The sequence below is a fragment of the Hypomesus transpacificus genome, chromosome 5 (assembly GCF_021917145.1).
Source record: "Hypomesus transpacificus isolate Combined female chromosome 5, fHypTra1, whole genome shotgun sequence".
Taxonomy (NCBI): domain Eukaryota; kingdom Metazoa; phylum Chordata; class Actinopteri; order Osmeriformes; family Osmeridae; genus Hypomesus; species Hypomesus transpacificus.
In genome coordinates this window covers 2,034,859-2,047,947 of record NC_061064.1, presented here as the reverse complement: position 1 = coordinate 2,047,947, position 13,089 = coordinate 2,034,859, and the positions used below count along the sequence as shown (strand labels likewise).

General features: G+C 46.5%; 2 protein-coding genes across 2 annotated transcripts; both read left to right on the top strand.

Annotated features, from left to right (window-relative positions):
- The first annotated feature begins 794 nt into the window (after window positions 1-794).
- On the top strand, window positions 795-4,528 carry LOC124468250 (solute carrier family 35 member F2-like). Its single transcript, XM_047020910.1, has 10 exons — window positions 795-887; window positions 1,408-1,522; window positions 1,869-2,041; window positions 2,172-2,299; window positions 2,512-2,671; window positions 2,833-2,989; window positions 3,166-3,218; window positions 3,317-3,471; window positions 4,007-4,196; window positions 4,515-4,528. The coding sequence occupies exons 1-10, from the start codon at window positions 860-862 to the stop codon at window positions 4,526-4,528; spliced, it is 1,173 nt and encodes a 390-aa protein (XP_046876866.1). The 5' UTR covers window positions 795-859.
- Window positions 4,529-5,437: 909 nt separating this feature from the next.
- LOC124468337 (ELMO domain-containing protein 1-like) lies at window positions 5,438-12,419 on the top strand. The gene is made up of 11 exons (XM_047021047.1): window positions 5,438-5,540; window positions 5,916-5,988; window positions 7,027-7,172; window positions 7,307-7,335; window positions 7,435-7,532; window positions 7,729-7,858; window positions 8,314-8,447; window positions 8,720-8,788; window positions 9,597-9,647; window positions 9,889-10,022; window positions 10,420-12,419. Exons 2-11 carry the CDS (start codon window positions 5,972-5,974, stop codon window positions 10,593-10,595), a joined length of 984 nt encoding a protein of 327 aa, XP_046877003.1. The 5' UTR covers window positions 5,438-5,540; window positions 5,916-5,971; the 3' UTR covers window positions 10,596-12,419.
- Window positions 12,420-13,089: the final 670 nt, after the last annotated feature.

Here is a 13,089-nt window from a genome sequence, read left to right as displayed (position 1 = left end):
AGTAGCACAAGACTGCCACCTGCGTTTAGTTGCAGAATTACAGGTGTGTAAAGAGGATAACGTCTGAAAAAAACCTGAGGCCTTCACAGGAGTAAGATAATAAATATCTACAATGCTATTTTGTCTCGACCACACACAATGACAATGCATCTCCACCACCAAGGGCTCAAGACCTCTCAAGATATTTTGTGGGGCTTAAAAGAGTTTGTTGGAACACTTAAAGGTAAGACTTTTGTCAATTGTCACAACTTTTAGCAAGATATTTAGCTTTGTATTCTGGAGTAAAACGTATTGCAACTCACTAATGTGTATTTTCTCGATAAAGAAAAGTTACGTCTGGTGTGAAATACTTTGTCGTTCTGTTTCAATAACGACCAGATATGTTTCCCAAAACAACTTTTCGTTTATCATTCCTGCTCCCTAGAAAACCTTGGGATAACATCCAGATCCATCTCTCTCTCTCTCTCTCTCTCTCTCTCTCTCTCTCTCTCTCTCTCTCTCTCTCTCTCTCTCTCTCTCTTTCTCTCTGAGATAATTATTTTTGCCCATTAGTATATTCACGTATAACAAATATTTATTTATTTCAATAGTATCACATCTGCAAGGCATGATGAAGATGATTGATGAATAAAGACAAATTAGTAAACTTTAAATTCTATTCTCCACTACAAGTTTGGTTGCAGAAACAAAGGCGGGACCGTTATAATGAGTGTGTCTAGCCAAACCTCTGGACCAATCCCAGTGTAGAAGGCGTTCCTTTGCGTCATGCTAAACAATCATGTTAGATTGGCCCATGGGAGAACCTGGCGCTTTCGTGCCACGAGAATTTCCACATTTCTTGAACGCGATATTTGTAAATATGGACAAGGAGAACTATGTCTATGTAGGTAGGTGGTATATATGCTTTGTTGGATATGTGTGGCGCAACCTTTTATATGGACAATTTACGTTTGCTCAACCAATTATTGTTGTCTGTTTATCAGCCTACTTCTAAACTTGGGATTTTAACAGTGAGGCTTGCAGTTTGGGCTGGAAACTCAGTTAAAAATGCCAAAATTTAAATTACATGGGATTTTTTGCCTATATATAGCCTATATCAGAGGTCAGTCCAACCAACCATTAGGAAAACGCATTAAAAGGGAATCATCTGGATTAAAGACTTGCTCTTTGTAGTCGACCACAATCTAATGAGTTTGAAATTCCTGAGGAGATTATTCTGCCTCATCTGGAGTTAGCCTGGCTTCTGAACTCTATAGAGTTTATACTGTTCATGTATACCAATATTAACACTGTATATTGTGTTTTCCCCTCGCTCTCTCTCTCTCTGTGTGTGTGTGTGTCTCTGTCTTTGTGTCTCTGTCTCTCTCCGTGTGTGTGTCTCTGCCATGTGTGTGTGGTTTGTCTCAGGTTTGCCTCAGAAGCAGAAGGCGATGGAGGGCCCAGGGCGAGGAGCTCTGCCAAGCTGGGAGTGTTGCAGCAGCCCTGCTGCCTGGGTCACAGCGAGCAAGGATGTTTTTACATGGTGAGAGGAAACACAAACACACACACCCACACACACCAAGCCTAAGTAAACATCCCTGCTGGACTACACACAGAACAAGCATTCCATGTCCCCTACAAATATTATCCTGTGGATACAGTGTTTTATTTAGATCTTGTTTTCAAGTTAAAGTTATCCTCACTGTTGGGAAGCCTGAAAATCAAGCGTTTCATGTCAGTATAGGTCAGAGGTGGGACGCATGACTGCAGATGAACTGTTCAAGGGTTCAGACCCCCCCCCCCTCCTCCCCCACCTCTTCACTGTGAACAAAAGCCTCTGCTAAGCGGATGTTCCTTGTAGTTAACCGCCTGTTCCCCTGCTTCCTCAGGCGCCTGCTGAAGACCATCTCCATGGGCCAGGCGCTGTCTCTGCTCATCTGTGGGACGGCCGTAAGCTGCCAGTACCTGGCGGAGGCCGGCGTGGAGACGCCCATGATGCAGAGCTTCCTCAACTACACTCTGCTTCTGCTCACCTACACCGCTGCCCTCTGCTGCCGGAAGGGTACACTGCATACTAGATACTACAAACTACACACTATGGACTACTGTTGATTGGGTTGTTAGCTGCTTGTGTTTTTTAGTCCTTGGTGAACACCTGTGTTGTCTCCCCCTGGGGACCTGGGTCTTGATAGGTGATGGGAACATCTGGCAGATTTTGAAGACCAGATGGTGGAAGTATCTGTTAATGGGTCTGACAGATGTGGAGGCAAACTATGCAGTAGTGAAGGCCTACCAGTTCACCACCCTGACCAGCATACAGGTACCAGTTCACCATTCTGACCAGCAGGGTAGTTTTATTGCAGTAGGTTTTATAATCACTATACGTATGTTGCTTTGGACACTTTTGATTAAGCGTCTGTTAAATGAATAAATGTAAATGTCAGATATCAAGTTTTTACAGAACATGTTTGTGTGCTGTACGCGTGTGATATTGTGTGTTTACTGTACATGTGTGTGATGTGTGTGTTTCAGCTTCTGGACTGTTTTGTGATCCCCGTATTGATGGTGCTCTCCTGGTTCTTCCTGAAGACGCGCTATAGGCCGGTTCACTTTGTGGGTGTGGCTGTGTGTCTGCTGGGGGTGGGGGCCATGGTGGGGGCAGATCTGCTGGCCGGACGAGACCAGGGATCTAGTAAGATATTATTAGTTTAGCCAACACTTTTATCTGTCTCTGGAAGAACTTGACTGGAATGTAGGAAGTTCATTACCCTACACTGATCTGTGTCTGTGGTCAGGTGAAAGGATCTACAGGCATCAGTTAACTCTTATTGTGAAATATTCCGTCTCCTCCAGCCCATGCTGTGCTGCTAGGGGACGGGCTGGTGCTGGTGAGCGCAGTGCTGTACGCCGTCTCTAACGTGTGTCAGGAGTACACCGTGAAGAACCTGGGCCGTGTCGAGTTCCTGGGCATGATGGGCCTGTTTGGAACCGCCATCAGCGGAGTACAGCTGTGAGTCCCACTTCCTGTCCCTGCTCCCCCTTCCTGTCTCTGTTTCCCTTGACAACAGCTGTACTCGGTCTGACCTAGGAGACTTCTCAGGGTCAGCTGTAGTCTCTTGATCTACTGACACTAGTCCCATCATCTACTGAAACTTCTTTTTCCCATTCTTCTGTCCTGTGTTGCAGAGTTGTGCTGGAAACTAACGCAGTAGCAGCGATAAAATGGGATTTAAAAATAGGTGAGTGTTCCCCAAATTCATTACTCACTCACATTAGATTAAAACCCTTCCGGTCAGCCTAATGGGATTGTGCTGTCTGGAAACGCTTGTCTCGTCAGCCGGGCTGTTTGTGGCCTACGCCCTGTGCATGTACGGTCTGTACAGCTGCATGCCACTGGTGGTGAAGATGACCAGCGCCACGGCCCTCAACCTGTCTCTGCTCACCGCTGACCTCTTCAGCCTCTTCTGTGGACTGTTCCTCTTCCACTACACCGTGAGTTCAACTGGGTGTATCTCTGTGGTAGAGGGTATAGCACAGTAGTAGAGGGCATAGCTCAGTGGTAGAGGGTATAGCCTAGTGGTAGAGGGTATAGCTCTGTGGTAGAGGGTATAGCTCTGTGGTAGAGGGTATAGCTCTGTGGTAGAGGGTATAGCTCTGTGGTAGAGGGTATAGCTCAGTGGTAGAGGGTATAGCTCTGTGGTAGAGGGTATAGCTCAGTGGTAGAGGGTATAGCTCAGTGGTAGAGGGTATAGCTCAGTGGTAGAGGGTATAGCCTTGTGGTAGAGGGTATAGCTCAGTGATAGAGGGTATAGCTCAGTGGTAGAGGGTATAGCTCTGTGGTAGAGGGTATAGCTTAAACAGACTAGTTTATAGTTAATTGTATGTTAGAGGAAGCTTGAGGTGTAGTTCTCAGACAGAGACATAGTGAGGTCAGACCGAGGCCAGAAGCACGTGGAGCTGACCGGCTTGTTAGCGTTGAGGGACTGGATGATGACCCCCTCACCTTTGCCCTCTTCCCCCCCCTCAGTTCTCCAGCCTGTACATCGTATCCTTCGTGGTGATCACGGTGGGATTCATCATGTTCAACGCCGTGCCCACCCACGGCCCTCACCCCCCTCCCGTACCTGAAGAGGAGGACAAGACGCCCAGCGAAGAGGAGGTGAGGGGTGGGGAGCAGGAGGAGGTGAGCCCCCCTGGCCTGCAGGAGGAGGAGGGGGGTGAGGAGGAGGAGGAGGAGGGGGGTGAGGGGGGTGAGGAGCAGGCCTGCTTCAGAAGGCCTGTTGTCACATACGTTACAGAACGCTGCACCAGGATGTAGCCTTGCGCTCTCACCTCTTCACGTGTCGTCCACACACATGAACGACACATGCCCGTGAGGCACGTTCCTGTGCCATCTGTTCGTACTAACAAGATGGCCGCCCGCTGGGTTTTTGGAGAAAGTTACAACTTTTGAAGTGCACACGGATGCGTGTTACCAATCGGAGCGTGGATGTTTCACGACAGTAGCCAAACGGTGCGTGGACCATTCTGTGCAGACAAACTGCAGTGAGAACGCAGCTTAACACACTGGCTCGGTACAGACCCCTCTAGTTAGTTCTGACTGGCTTCTCTCGTTGATTGTGGTGGGACCACATGGGACCAGTCTGTCCTGCTGAGGTCACTGGACACTCGTGTACATGTCACTGGACACTCGTGTACATGTCACTGGACAATCGTGTACATGTCACTGGACAATCGTATACATGCCGTTTACATCACAGCACTACCTTGTCTCCATCACTGTTCCAAGTCTGGGTCCCAATCTGCTGGTTTGTTAATATGTATTTTTCGTTTTGATATGTTTTTTATACAGTCATTTGTATGATGATATGCTGCTCATTGAAGAGATAATCTTCATTTTCAAAAAGAAATAATATGCCTTTTTTAAATTATGTTGTTCATACATAAATACCATTTGCAGTTGTTTATGGCTGGTTACTGATTACCTATTTATATATTTGGGTCATTAAAAACATTGTTATTTTTTCATTAACTTTTCTTAATAAAGTTAAAATTGTATTGTTATACGTTTTTGGGGAATATACGCAAATACTGTATATTTCGCTCTTTCACATTGGCTCAATCAAAATCCAAACTGACTGTGGGAATATTTTAATATTTTAAAATCATATATTGAAGGCAAGATACAGCATCAGGTATCCTTAATAAATATAGCCCAAACTACATAACATACAAAAGGCCAAACTCCCTTCGCTCTAAAAATAAATGTAAATATTAAAGTTGGTTACATTTGTTATTGAGTCAAGATTGTCGAACATGTTTAACGCTTGTACCGCGCTGCTTGCCGCTCCTCCTTGCCGCGCGGCAGCTGTTCTGCATTGCGATGCCGCTGTAGCGGTGGTGTACTCGTCCCACCCACTCTCCTCAGTGACGCTTCCATCATGGACGAAGAACAGGTACCAGTCATCGAGTAAAGAGGACAACCGCGCACCACTGAAGCGGCCACGACCTGCGGCATATTATTTTAATGTCTACAAGCTTCGCTTGATATATTATTTCGAGTGAGTAATGATTTTTGGTGATATATCTCTATACGCTATTTGGACGCGCGATTGACGTGTTTCTCGAGTGCTGGGATTCTGCGTGGTGTCTGGGGCGCAGATCATTCATTAAGCCGCGAGACGTGTTGCTATACTGCACCAACCCAATCAGTTTGGATTCCGTATCATTAAGCAGTTTATTAATTTATAGAGGAATACATGTTATGTTTTTGCCGTCTGTTTTTGAACGACGTATTTGTTAACCCGTCAGCACCATGGACAGCACCATAAAACTGCACTCACTAATAAGCCGACTGAAGCTTATGTTTACTAAATGCACTGATCAATGATGTCAGTATAAACCTTGCTTCACTTTTGTACGTCCTTCCACTGCAGGGTCGTCAATTTTGGCTGAACTATTCTGAAGAAGAAACAGAAGGAAACCGCCCAAGATGAAGCATTTTTTGAGGTAGGCAAATTACTGCATTTTGTTAGCAGAGCTTGGAAAAAAAACGTATTACGTTGACATCGAATAGCAGAACATGCACAACACATGTTCAGGATTTGAAAATAGTATCTACTGTAGATTTGACTCCATTGAGTTTTCTATTGACGTTTAAAAGCGATGTTCACAAGTGAATCTCAAGCACAAACCATGTAGCCTATATATCTCGTCTCTGTAGGAAAATATGTAGGCGGTAACGGGTCTGTGTGAGTCGTTAGATACGGTGCGGTTATAGCGGGTCGACAGACCAACCTGCCTTACTCTTAATTATGGTGCCGTTATAGAGAGCTTAGACACCAGGCTTCGTAGTTGCGGTGCGTGCGTGTACAAATGCGCTGCACCTTTGGCGTCCTCTCGCTTGGTAGTGGATCGATCTCAGGACCGTAGCTAACGGAGCTGACTAACGCATGCGCAACGGGTCCTGTGTGCTGCTTAGCATGCTGGTCCTGTCTCGAGGCAGAGGTAAACCCGCGAGCGGGCAGAGCTGGGGGGGGGGGGGGTGTCCTTAGGGATCAATGAAGTGAATTGAATCTGATGCGTTCTTGACATTTATCGAGTAATAGGTATAATGTTTTCGCTGACATGTCTACAGTACTGTAACATACCTGCTTCAAAAGGCCTGTTTCCTACTATCATCACTGTGTACTTTATAGTGCTGCTGTTTGACAGTTTGTCGGCCTGTGTTTCTGTTGAGATAGAGAGGCTTGTTTTTCCTGTGGAAACTTCGACTGAATCAGAGGTTTGAGAGTTCTATTGATGTCGCCTGTTTCTCTAATCCCTCATCCCCTCCTCTGTCATGGGAGAAAATGTGCTTTCATCATCTCAGATGCCCCCTCTGGATGACAACACAACACTCTCATTCTCTAGCCGCCTCTGTGCCTCTCTATATAACACTCCCCCCTCTCTATCTGTCTCTCCTCTGACTCTCTCCCCTTTCTCTCTGTCCCCACTCCTCCCTCTCTGTCTCTCCTCTGGCTCTCTCCCCCTTCTCTCTGTCCCCAGGGTGGTATCACAGTTTCTTGTGTTCCTGTACTGTAAGTGTTTGTGGCGCGGTCTGAAGTTTGTGGTGAGGAAATTGACGGGACGCTGTGAGCTGCAGAGGATCTGCTACAACAACAAACCTGGCGCATGCAGGACCCTCAAGATCGGTAGGCCTCCTTCCTGCCTGACTGGAAATACACGATCAAACATCACCCTCCGTGATTCATGTGTTGTGTAAATGTAAGGTTTGCTTCTGCAAGTGTCAGACGTGTTAATGAAGTCGTCTTGTTTCTCCCTGCAGAATCGTCTCTACGACACTCCAAGCATGAGGTACGTCTGCTTAGATTCTGTACTGGTCTGTATAGATTCTATCAGGACTTGTATAGAATCGATCTGGTCTGTAATCCATCCCCTTCTCTCTCACGCCAGCTGTTGCAGTCTGCTCTCAGTGTCCACCCGGACGCTGTGGAGAAGACCATCGATGACATCATGACCCTGAAGAAAATCAATCCTGACACCAACCCACAGTAAGACTTCTCACCCCTCCTCACTTCTCACCTTTCCCTTTCCTCTCCTCTCCACTCCTCTCTCCCCTCCTCTCTTTCCTCCCCCTCTCCCATCTCTCCTTTCCCCTCTCACCTCTCACCTTACCCAGACCATACAGTATCTATTCTCCAGCCCTTCCTCCAGGGTGACCCCCTGCGTGCCTCTGTCTCTCCCCAGGCTGGGCATCTCTCTCCAGGCCAGCCTGTTCCAGGTGGTGGGGTACCGGGGCTTGGTGGCTGAGGTGGAGAAGCTCCGCAGGGAGCCGTACGACAGCGAGAACCCCGACCACGAGCAGATGCTGATGAAGGTACACTGGCACTGTCAGTCACTTTCACAGTCACAGTCACAGTCACTGTCAGTCACTGTCAGTCACTGTCACAGTCACTGTCAGTCACTGTCCTGTCAGTCACTGTCTGTCACCGTCACTGTCACCGTCAGTGTCACTGTCAGTCACTGTCAGTCACTGTCAGTCACTGTCACTGTCTGTCACTGTCACTGTCAGTCACTGTTAGTCACTGTTAGTCACTGTCAGTTACTGTCACTGTCTGTCACTGTCAGTCACTGTCACTATGTGAGACCCTGGTATCCCCCAGGAATGTAAGCATTAGGGTAAGTCACAGACCAGATTGATGGATTTTTGATTCAAGCCTTTTCTAGGCATTTTCGGAGTCCTTTGCTAGTCTCTGTTTACGTGGATGTGGAACGTGTATGTAGAACACGTAAGTGGAACATGAATGTGGAACATTTGTTTCTCCACTGCAGCTCTGGAGAGAACTGTGTCCGGACTCCCCCCTCACTGGGCGAGTCTCCAAGCAGTGGTGCGAGATCGGTTTCCAGGGCAACGACCCCAAGACGGACTTCAGAGGCATGGGTTTACTGGGCCTACAGAACCTTTTGTAAGTGTGTGTGTGTGTGTATGTATTTATGTTGGCTTGATAGAGACCTCTTACCTTACAGAAAAAAAAATGGTCTCTGATATGTGACTTAATAGATAATTTTCCCAGACATAGATTAGGCCTCATCCCAGACTGGGGAGATCTTCACTGAACGGTTCTCCTAGTTTAGGATTCATATCTGGAAAACTGTCTGCTTGTGTTTGGGTCTTTGTAGAAAGTAGAAAAATGAACCAAAGTATCAAACACAACTGCGTCATGTTTCCTTCCTGTAGGTATTTTGCTGAACATGACAAGGCCACCGCTCTCCAGGTGCTGCATGACTCCCTCCAGCCCAAACACAGGTAGAACACACACAGAAACACACCCTCACACACACGTACACACATGCATGCACGCACGCACATGCACCCTCACACACGCAGCCTAACCCATAGCTCTCATTGCTAACCTGTTCTTCCACACCGCTAGCCTTCACTGCATTGCTGTGCTTTTCTAATGATTTCTCTGGTCACCCACCACCTTGGTTCAGTCAAACACTGTCGTCGAGGCCTTCTGCACTCCGAGGCTCGTTCTATATCCGTTTGGCTTGATCAGCATCTCATTCAGCACGCTCACCGTGTCATGCCGATGTTGGTGTCTCTCCACCCCTCTCTCTCTCTCACCTCGGAGCGTACGCAGAGATGCAAGGTACTCCATTTCACTTTCATTTCAGAGCCGCGAACGTTTGCTTGCCGGCCATCTTGGTTTCATGTGCTTCTTATGTGCTGCTTCTCTTTGCTTTCCGACACTGAACTGAACATCACCAGTAGAGCTAGATCCAGCTCTAGTCATGGTTAGTTAGTTGCTCAGGTCTTTCTTACCTTAAATTTATTTAAGTTTAAGAAGATAAATATTAGATGTTACTCTCAAACACCCTTCCATGTGAGGAGCAGTGAGATCAGGTTCTCCCTGGTCTTAACCAGTTAGAGGAGAGTTATACTAATCCTCATCCTAGTTTAATCTGTCCTGACTTAGTCTCTGTCCTAATTTAGTCTCTGTCCTAACTTGGTCTCTGTCCTAATTTAGTCTCTGTCCTAACTTAGTCTCTGTCCTAATTTAGTCTCTGTCCTAACTTAGTCTCTTTCCTAACTTAGTCTTTATCCTCCTCAGTAAAATGTCCAAAGCAGAGTGGGAAAAGAAGAATTTAGACAAGGCTATCGGGTGAGTGTCTGATCCCTGGCCGTCTGTGAAGATATGTTTATGTTTTACTTGATGCAGCGGCTAAAACGGATTGAATCTGGCCTTGTCCCTTAGCTGCATTTCTTCCTGTTTACACACTGTCCAACAAAGCATGAAAAATGCCCCCCCCCCCCAAAAAAAAGAATTCCCAAAGAAATCTTAAATTTCCCATGTATCACGAGACCCCAACGAGACCCCTTCACTACCCTCCACTACCTTCCAGGTTCTCGTTTGCCATCGTGGGGATCAACATCACGGACCTGGCCTACTGCATGCTGGTCAGCGGAGCCCTGAAGACTCATCTGTACAACGTGGCTCCAGAGATGCCCAGCCTTCTCCACTTTCAGCAGACCTTCTGTGAGTACGAGCCACAGGGCCGAAAACACGCTGGTAATAAAGCTGTGAGCAACTCGTTACATTAAGGCTAGCTCACCAGGAGAACCAGGTATTAGCATGGTTTTAGCTAGATGACAACCAGATATTAGCATGGTTCTAGCTAGATGACAACCAGGTATTGGCATGGTTCTAGCTAGATGACAACCAGGTATTAGCATGGTTCTAGCTAGATGACAACCAGGTATTAGCATGGTTCTAGCTAGATGACAACCAGGTATTAGCATGGTTCTAGCTAGATGACAACCAGGTATTAGCATGGTTCTAGCTAGATGACAACCAGGTATTAGCATGGTTCTAGCTAGATGACAACCAGGTATTTGCATGGTTCTTGCTAGCTGAACCCATGGTGCTCCCCCAGGTTACCTGATGCAGGAGTTCCACCGGTTCTGGATCGAGGAAGACCCTTGTGACATCATGGAGTTCAACCGCGTACGTTCCAAGTTCCACAAGAAGGTTCTGCGCCAGCTGAGGAACCCGGACATGACACTGTGTCCTCATTTCTCCGCCTCTGATCTCCACCTGGTCAATCTGTAGACATGCAGCTCCATCACCTCCACCTGTAGACACGCCCCTCCATCACCTCCACCTGTAGACACGCCCCTCCATCACCTCCACCTGTAGACACGCCCCTCCATCACCTCCACCTGTAGACACGCCCCTCCATCACCTCCACCTGTAGACACGCCCCTCCATCACCTCAGATTTAAAGTCAGCTGATCTCTTTGATATCCAGCCCCCTTCCTGGCTACTCCACATCACTGCCAGCAGCTCCCCCAACACACACACACATACACACTCACACACACACAGACACATATACACACACGTACACGCACGCACGCACACATACAGGGGCTCCTCCTCTCATGGCAACGTTAGACCACCAGCATTGCAGAGGACCTCAGGACTGTAGGTGTGGAGATTCCACCACAGTCTCTCCAAGTCATTCTGTCGCTTTAACAGTCAACAACACGATTGTACAAAAACCCATAGTTGCCACTGATGTTATCTCAATGGGTTTTGATAATATGACATGCTTTCTTAATGAGCCCCTCGTCAGTGCAGAGTAATGTGATAAAACTTCTGAATGTTGGATAGGGGAGCTAAGGTAGGACGCAATGCCTCCTTTTAACCAGCAGGTGGCGGTGTGGATGATGCAGCACTGTCACGCTCAGAGCCGGTTAACCTATAAAGCAGCTGTAGCCTACTATCTGTGAATAGGAGATCGCGGTCTGTGTAATGTAGGCCTACTCCATACCCAGTTGAGGAGTACCGTTGTGTTGTGTGCACAGGGACAATGTATTGAGGCTTTTTATATGTGAAACAAGCCGAGAAGGTTGGCTTCAATCATCCAGTGTATCCCTGAGCAGAAATCCAGTTTGTCAATCACAGCGTAATTTGCCTAATCATCCAGACACTGCATTGTATTTCTGTTTCGGATGCATGATTCACTTCGAGAGCCAAATCGCTTTGCCAAACGTAGAATTAAAGAGATAACAGTGACGAGCAGAGCAACTAATTTCTAATGCTGATTTCGTGAATGTTTTTTAAAATATTTTCTCTTTTCACAATGGTTTTATTGTATGTGTAAATCTTTTGTTGATTTATTGAATGTGACACGTGTATCCACTGTTTTAGTAGCCAAAGCAATCATTTTTATTTATCTTAATATATCCACCACACCTGTTAGTTTAAGCACCAACGGTGCCTGTTTAGGATTCGTACTCACTGAAGGATTTAATCATATGAAGGTCTGATGTCACATATGAAAAACTTCGAGCTCCGATCGGATGCTAGACTGTTACTGGATTTTGAAGTTAATTTTAATTGAGCTATGGGCGGATCCAATGCAGTAGATATCGATTGACTACATGAAGATTGACCGATGTGACCAACGTTATAATTGCAGCCCTCTTTCACGTTTCATTTTATGAGTTAGAAGTAAACAGGTTTTAACCTTATAAGTGAATGTCAGTGCTACTATTGTCTTTGTCAACCGTTTGCTTGTTTGAATGTGATTCATCTCACGCAGTTGCTGTTAGCTTTGCGTCACTGTGGACTTTGCACTACTGTAAATACACACGGGTTCATGTTGCTCATAGCGCCCTGATAGATTGTCTTAAGTGTATGAAAATGATTTCCTAGTACTGACTGAAACGTAGTTGAATTTAGATACAAGCTGTTGTACATTCTGCTTTAATAACTTCTCAGACATACTGAGATCAACGTGCATGACGGTATCCAAAGTGTGTCCGACATCTTGCCGTTTCTTGTATTTCATCTTGAGAACTCTAAACATTTCTATATGCTTACATTGTGCTATGTAACTGGTGTTTTTGAGATCACAATAAAAGCTAAATGTTGAGTGATGTGTATTTTCTGATGTCAAGACTACAGGGTGCAGTACCCCCTTGTTCCAGTGTCCTCCCAGAGCGCGCCTCCTACTGCATCACCAGCTGCCAATGACCTTAATGAAGTTTCTTGTTCTGTATGGATGGCTTTTATCTTTAAATAATCTTTTTAATCATCTTTTTGTGCGTTAGAAGAAAGGTATGTCCAAGTGTGAAAGTTTAGGACCTTGCTGTATGGTACAATTTTATAGAAATGCTAGATATATTTTTGGGGGTGTATGTCCCAGACATACCAAGTTGCAGAAACTCATTTCCGGGAGTCCCCCCCCCGGGACGCAATCCGGACGCATGAAGTACCCCTCAACAGCACGCCCCCCCCCCCCCCCCCCCCCCCCCCCCCTCCCCCCCCAACAAAACGCTGTCATGACGCGTGATGCACCTATCTCTAACAGAAATTACAATTTCACAGTCTCTCGCTCGGTCGAAATACTAATCCCCGATTTCCGGGAGATTGTATAGCATTTGCGGGCGTCAGGGAGCCGCTATTGAAATGCGGGAGACTCCCGGACCTTCCGGGAGACTTGGGATGTCTGAATTGTCCTTTACCTTTTAAGACCACCAAAAACAAACCCGTAAAACTTGACACTGATCAGTAGTCTATACGATGGGCGTTTGAT

Bases quoted from the DNA above. Each gene is read 5' to 3' on its own strand.
- LOC124468250 (XM_047020910.1), top strand. From the start codon at position 860: ATGGACAAGGAGAACTATGTCTATGTAG. The intron at 2,042-2,171 runs GTACACTGCATA...GGGTCTTGATAG, and splicing joins TGCCCTCTGCTGCCGGAAGG to GTGATGGGAACATCTGGCAG. The intron at 2,672-2,832 runs GTAAGATATTAT...CGTCTCCTCCAG, and splicing joins CGGACGAGACCAGGGATCTA to CCCATGCTGTGCTGCTAGGG.
- LOC124468337 (XM_047021047.1), top strand. The intron at 7,533-7,728 runs GTAAGACTTCTC...GTCTCTCCCCAG, and splicing joins AATCCTGACACCAACCCACA to GCTGGGCATCTCTCTCCAGG. The intron at 8,789-9,596 runs GTAGAACACACA...TATCCTCCTCAG, and splicing joins TCCCTCCAGCCCAAACACAG to TAAAATGTCCAAAGCAGAGT.